The sequence below is a fragment of the Zerene cesonia genome, unplaced genomic scaffold, assembly GCF_012273895.1.
Source record: "Zerene cesonia ecotype Mississippi unplaced genomic scaffold, Zerene_cesonia_1.1 Zces_u003, whole genome shotgun sequence".
NCBI lineage: Eukaryota > Metazoa > Arthropoda > Insecta > Lepidoptera > Pieridae > Zerene > Zerene cesonia.
Window position 1 is genome coordinate 744,112 of NW_024045133.1, and position 5,768 is coordinate 749,879.

Consider the following 5,768-nt stretch of genomic DNA (forward strand, 5'->3'; position numbering starts at 1 on the left):
TTCGATTAACGCCCACGCGATTGGGCCGCCGGTGCGAGCGCTATGACCATCATTTTCCTTTTTGCCTTTACGTAATTATACCACTGAAGAACCGCCATACTGGTACAAATGACCTAGTAATTTGTGTCACCATCTCCCGGTCTAATACTATTTACTTTCGTTTTTTGTTTTTTTTTTGTTAGTTTTATTTAAGTGTAATAGTTAGTTTGTAGTGTAGATATTAATTGTAAATTATTTATAAAGATATTTTTTTTTTACTTAAGGTTTTTGTGTATAAGGGTGCTGTGTGTTTATAGACAATAAATTTATTTCTTTCTTCTTTCTTTCTTTCTAAAATAATTTGCATTACCTATACGAACTTATACTAATTAAAAGTATTCATGCTTATAAAGTAGAAAGCTTGCATGTCTTACAATTTCAATGTACATATTTTAATCTCAATTACCGTATGAGTAATGATGGATCATACCTGAAATGTGTTTTTTAAGTATGTTCAATATGTGCTTGGTGAGTTTATTGCATGATGATAATTTTAATATGTTAACAATTACAGAAGAATCCCAACTACACATCGACATACGTGTTTCCAAACGACTTTCCAGCGCTGCTGGAAAGAGTTCCTGAGCCTCCAGACTCGGAGCATCCTTTATTCGTGTCTTCACAAGCGAAGGGTACTTGTAGGTTTGTAGGGCTTTTCTCTGTGTTGCAACGTGCTGACAAAACAAATCCTACTAATATTATATTATATTATTTATTATATTATATATTACATATATTATAAATGCGAAAGTTTTTTATTGTGGGAGTCGAGCGCGTTTCGGCACGAATTGGGCCAGCTCGCACCGGGGAAGTACCACACCCCCACAGAAAACCGGCGTGAAATAGTGGCATACCACTGTGTTTCGTACGTTGAGTGGGGGAGCCGGAGGCCTATTTCCTTTTTCTCACCCGTCCCAGTCCATTCCTTCTTTCCTGTCATGAATTCGTTCCTTTTCCCTTACCCACTAAAAGCGGGCAGCGCATTCGCAGAAGCACTACCATTGCGAATGTTCATGGGCGGTGGTGATCGTTTACCATCAGGCGAACCACCAGCTCAGTTGCCCGCTATGACATAAAAAAAAGTTTGTAAGGATGTGTGTGTGTTTGTTGCTCTTTCACGCAAAAACTACTGAGCCGATTGCAATGAAATTTGGTACGTAGACAGCTGGACAACTGGAATAACATATAGGCAACTTTTTATCCCGATATTCCTACGGGATACGGACTTACGCGGGTGAAACCGCGGGGCGCAGCTAGTATGCATATACGAGTATTCTAACAAGTCTAAATATTTGAAAAAGTTACTTGTTGAAGTGATGAACTTTTTTTGAACTATATAATATCTTTTACTTATAATGTTGTTTTCAATTTTCAGAGTTATGTGTTTCCACCCAGACTCTTCTATGACGATTCCTCTGATGTCTATAGAAGAGATCCGAGCAGTGATTGATGAGTGAGTTTTATTCTATTTAATTACAGCAGAATATCATGAATCTAGTATATAGTCATAGCTAACAGTATTTGTGTGTTAGAAAACTAAAGCAAATAAATATTATATTACTAGCTGCTCCCCGCGATTTCAATCGCGTAAGCCTGTATACCGTAGGATTATCAGGAAAAAAATTGCTTATGTGTTATTCCAGTTGTCCAGCTATCTACGTACCAAATTTCATTACAATCGGTTCAGTAGTTTTTGCGTGAAAGAGTAACAAAAATCCATACATGCATACATCCATCATCCTTATTTAGAAACTTTCACGTTTAAAACATTAGTAGTATGATGATATAGTAATTGGTGGGTAATTTACAAAAAATTGTATTTTTTTATTTTTTATTTCACAATCGGCAATGGAGCTGGTGGGACGCCTGATGGTAAGCGCTACCACCGCCCATGAACATTTGTAGAGGCGTAAAGTCGATTACATACCTTACGCCTCTACAAATGGATTGCCGACTTTAAATTGGGAAGGGATTAAGAAAGGATTGGCGAGAGGAATTAAGGAAAGGACTGGGAAGGGGAAGGAAAAGGATATGGGCCTCCGGCTCCCCCACTCACCGAACGAAACACAGCAGAATGCTATTTCACGCCGGTCTTCTGTGGGGGTGTGGTACTTCCCCGGTGCGAGCTGGCCCAATTCGTGCCGAAGCGTGCTCGACTACCACATACCAAAAATTGTGTAAATAGTTGCTTGCTAACTTTTCTTGCTTCGCGGACGCTTTGTGATCGCATATGTGTTGTTAACTTTTTCATTACCGGAACTCTTTAAACCTCTTTTAATTATTTTATGGGTTTTAAATTTTAATATAAAATATATTCATACAAACGTATTACATATCACAGACATTTAAATAGCTTCTTTTACATCCCAACCAGAAATAATTGTACCAGGGAATCAATATATCAGGTGTAACAAATAATAAAATATGTAATCACACTTTTTCAGATGGATCAACCAGCTGACAGAGCTAGGTCGACGGTATACGTGGGTTCAGATATTCGAGAACAAAGGAGCCGCGATGGGATGTTCTAACCCCCATCCCCACTGTCAAATATGGGCTTCTAGTTTCTTACCCAATGAACCTCGGGTTAAGGATAGGTGAGCAGTTTCTTTCTACATTCACTAACGATTATGTGAGACTTAATACTTAGTACTGGTAGCAAATAATATGGTATAGTATGTACTGTATGTGGTAGTCGAGCACGCTTCGGCACGAATTGGGCCAGCTCGCACCGGGGAAGTACCACACCCCCATAGAAGACCGGCGTGAAATAGCATTTTGCTGTGTTTCGTTCGGTGAGTGGGGGAGCCGGAGGCCCATATCCTTTTCCTTACCCTTCCCAGTCCTTTCCTTTATTCCTATCGCCAATTCTTTCTTAATCTCTTCCCAAAAAGTCGGCAATCCATTTGTAGAGGCGTAAGGTCTGCAAAGGGCCTTATGCCTCTACAAATGTTCATGGGCGGTGGTAGCGCTTACCATCAGGCGTCCCACCAGCTCCATTGCCGATTCTAACATAAAAAAAAAAACAAAAAAAAAAAACCACCATTCACCATTTCATCATCAGCCCATATATGTCCCCACAGCTGGGACACAGGCCTCCTATGAGGGTTCAGGCCATAATCCACCACGCCGGCCAAGTGCGGGTTAGCAGATGTCACATGTCATCCAACTTTTGATTCTTGGACATGCCGTTTTCCTCACGATGTTGTGGTGATGTTATCCACACGTGCAGATAAATTAAAAATCAATTTATTTCCTGCACGCTCGCCTGGTTTCGAACCCCGACTTATCGATTTTGAAGTCCGAGGTTCTCACCATTGAGCCACCACTGCTTAGTATGTATGCAGTTATTTAATTTTTTTATGATTGCACTGAAATACAACTACGAATTTGTTGATTTAATAAAATCTCAACAGCTTATTATTATCAGGTGCTTAATTTTTAAATATATGAAAATAGGTATTTTTGAGGAAATGTAATATATTGGGAAGCTAAAGTAGTATAATGTAAAATTTCAATTTACGACTTCCCTTTTTAAATATTATCTTTTTTCAGATGTCAAAAGGAATACTACATAAAATATGGAAAGCCATTGCTGTCAGATTACACAGAACAAGAATTATTGAAAAAGGTAATTTATCTTATGTATATCTATTTATCGATTTTTGTGTTTTATGAAACTTGTCAGATTTTGATACGTATGTGCAGTATGCAGGGGTATGATGAGTAATTATCCTATTCTTCTAATATTATAAAATCGAAAGTTTGTAAGGATGTGGTGTGTTTGTTGCTCTATGCACTCAAAAACTACTGAACCGATTGCAATGAAATTTGATACGTAGACAGGTGGACAACTGGAATAACATACATATATATATGTATATGTATATGGAATAACATATATATATGATGTACGCTGCCACTGTCAGGGGGTCAATGTGGTGTCCACTGAAAATCAGTGGAGAGTCTAAGTTCCTTTAATGGGCTTAGACTCTTTTACACTGAGTGGGTCTCCTGTTTATATGAGGTTTATTGTGTTGTAAATTAGATCATTTTTTTATATTTTTTTATTTTACCTTATATAAATAAATGTATTTTCTTTCTTCTTTCTTTCTTTCTTATATAGGCAACTTTTAATCCCGATATCCCTACGGAATACGGACTTACGCGGGTGAAACCGCGGGGCGTAGCTAGTAACGCATAATTTGTTATTTGAATTTTTGTAATGTATGACGAAATACAATATTTTTCTTTGTCACAGGAACGAATCGTTATCCAGAACGAAGAGTGGGTGGCCGTCATCCCATATTGGGCATCTTGGCCATATGAGACCATGCTGCTACCGCTAAAAGGGCAGCCTCAAAGAATGACAGATCTTAACGACACTCAAAAGATGGCATTGGCAGAAGTGATGAAGCATTTGAACACGAAGTTCGATAATTTGTTTAATTGCAGCTTTCCTTACAGCATGGGGTGGCACGGTAAGTTGAGATAGTTCTGTAATTATTTACATAAACAGTTATAACAGTAGTTGCTATTTCAATTGATGTAAGTAGGAATTACATTAGTTCATATATCACACTTGCATTCACTATGTTCAAGTTTAATTAACTATAGAATTAGTTACGCGTTAACATTTTTTTTTTTTTTTTTTTTTTTTTTTTTCATGTCATAGCGGGCAACTGAGCAGGTGGTTCGCCTGATGGTAAGCGATCACCACCGCCCATGAACATTCGCAAAGGAACATTCGTGAATGCGCTGCCCGCTTTTTTGGGGTAAGGGAAAAGGGATGGATTAACGACTGGAAAGAAGGAATGGACTGGGACGGGTGAGGAAAAGGAAACGGGCCTCCGGCTCCCCCACTCACCGTACGAAACACAGTGGCATGCCACTATTTCACGCCGGTTTTCTGTGGGGGTGTGGTACTTCCCCGGTGCGAGCTGGCCCAATTCGTGCCGAAGCGTGCTCGACTACCACAATAAAGGTGATTCTAAAAATAGGTGAACTGCTATTGATGTAGGGATAAATTCTATTTCTGTAGTCGTAGTTTACATTCTTTCAATTCAATTACCGTAATGATTTCTACTTTCTATGCAATATAGCATTGAATTCATTCATTCTAGGTGCTCCAACAGGCCCCTCCACGTCCCCAGGTGATTCCCCACACTGGATATTTCACGGCATCTACCTCCCTCCACTCTTACGTTCAGCTAGTGTGAAAAAGTTTATGGTTGGTTATGAAATGCTAGCGCAACCCCAACGGGATCTTACACCAGAACAAGCAGCTGAGAAATTGAGAGAATGCGATCATTTAGTGCATTACAAGAATAAAAATGTTTAAAAAGAAAATTATAGGATATGGTTTAGGTTTTAGAAGCCCTAAAACAAAGATACAAATAGGAAAAATTATTACTTTAGTAATAAATCAAGAAATCAACTATTATAGTTTATTTTGTATGAAATATTTTTGTTATAAAAATAAACAAATTAGTTATTTTCCGCTATCTGAGTTTCATTTTCATATACCAATTACCAGCTGTTTTAAACAAAATTTTAACTGGAGGTTATAAAGTATCGAGAGAAGTATAAACAATATATTATTATGTATTTCTTTCATATTTTAATAGAAGTATATTCGCTCTGTATATTTTATAAATATATATATACCTAGTCTTGCCATAAATATTGTAATAAAGAAAAAAGAAAATTGTTAACTGCAAATAACATTT

The 5,768-nt window shown here is 37.8% G+C and overlaps 1 protein-coding gene across 1 annotated transcript in view; it reads left to right on the forward strand.

The window, feature by feature from the left end:
• Positions 1 to 5,492, forward strand: part of LOC119838537 (probable galactose-1-phosphate uridylyltransferase) — a 7,729-nt gene extending 2,237 nt beyond the window's left edge. Inside the window, exons 3-8 of the mRNA XM_038364515.1 lie at positions 554 to 681; positions 1,415 to 1,492; positions 2,484 to 2,636; positions 3,595 to 3,670; positions 4,301 to 4,520; positions 5,163 to 5,492. Of these exons, the coding sequence (XP_038220443.1) occupies positions 554 to 681; positions 1,415 to 1,492; positions 2,484 to 2,636; positions 3,595 to 3,670; positions 4,301 to 4,520; positions 5,163 to 5,380 (873 nt within the window). The 3' untranslated portion in view covers positions 5,381 to 5,492. The remainder of the gene's footprint in view (positions 1 to 553; positions 682 to 1,414; positions 1,493 to 2,483; positions 2,637 to 3,594; positions 3,671 to 4,300; positions 4,521 to 5,162) is intronic.
• The last annotated feature ends 276 nt before the right edge of the window (positions 5,493 to 5,768 follow it).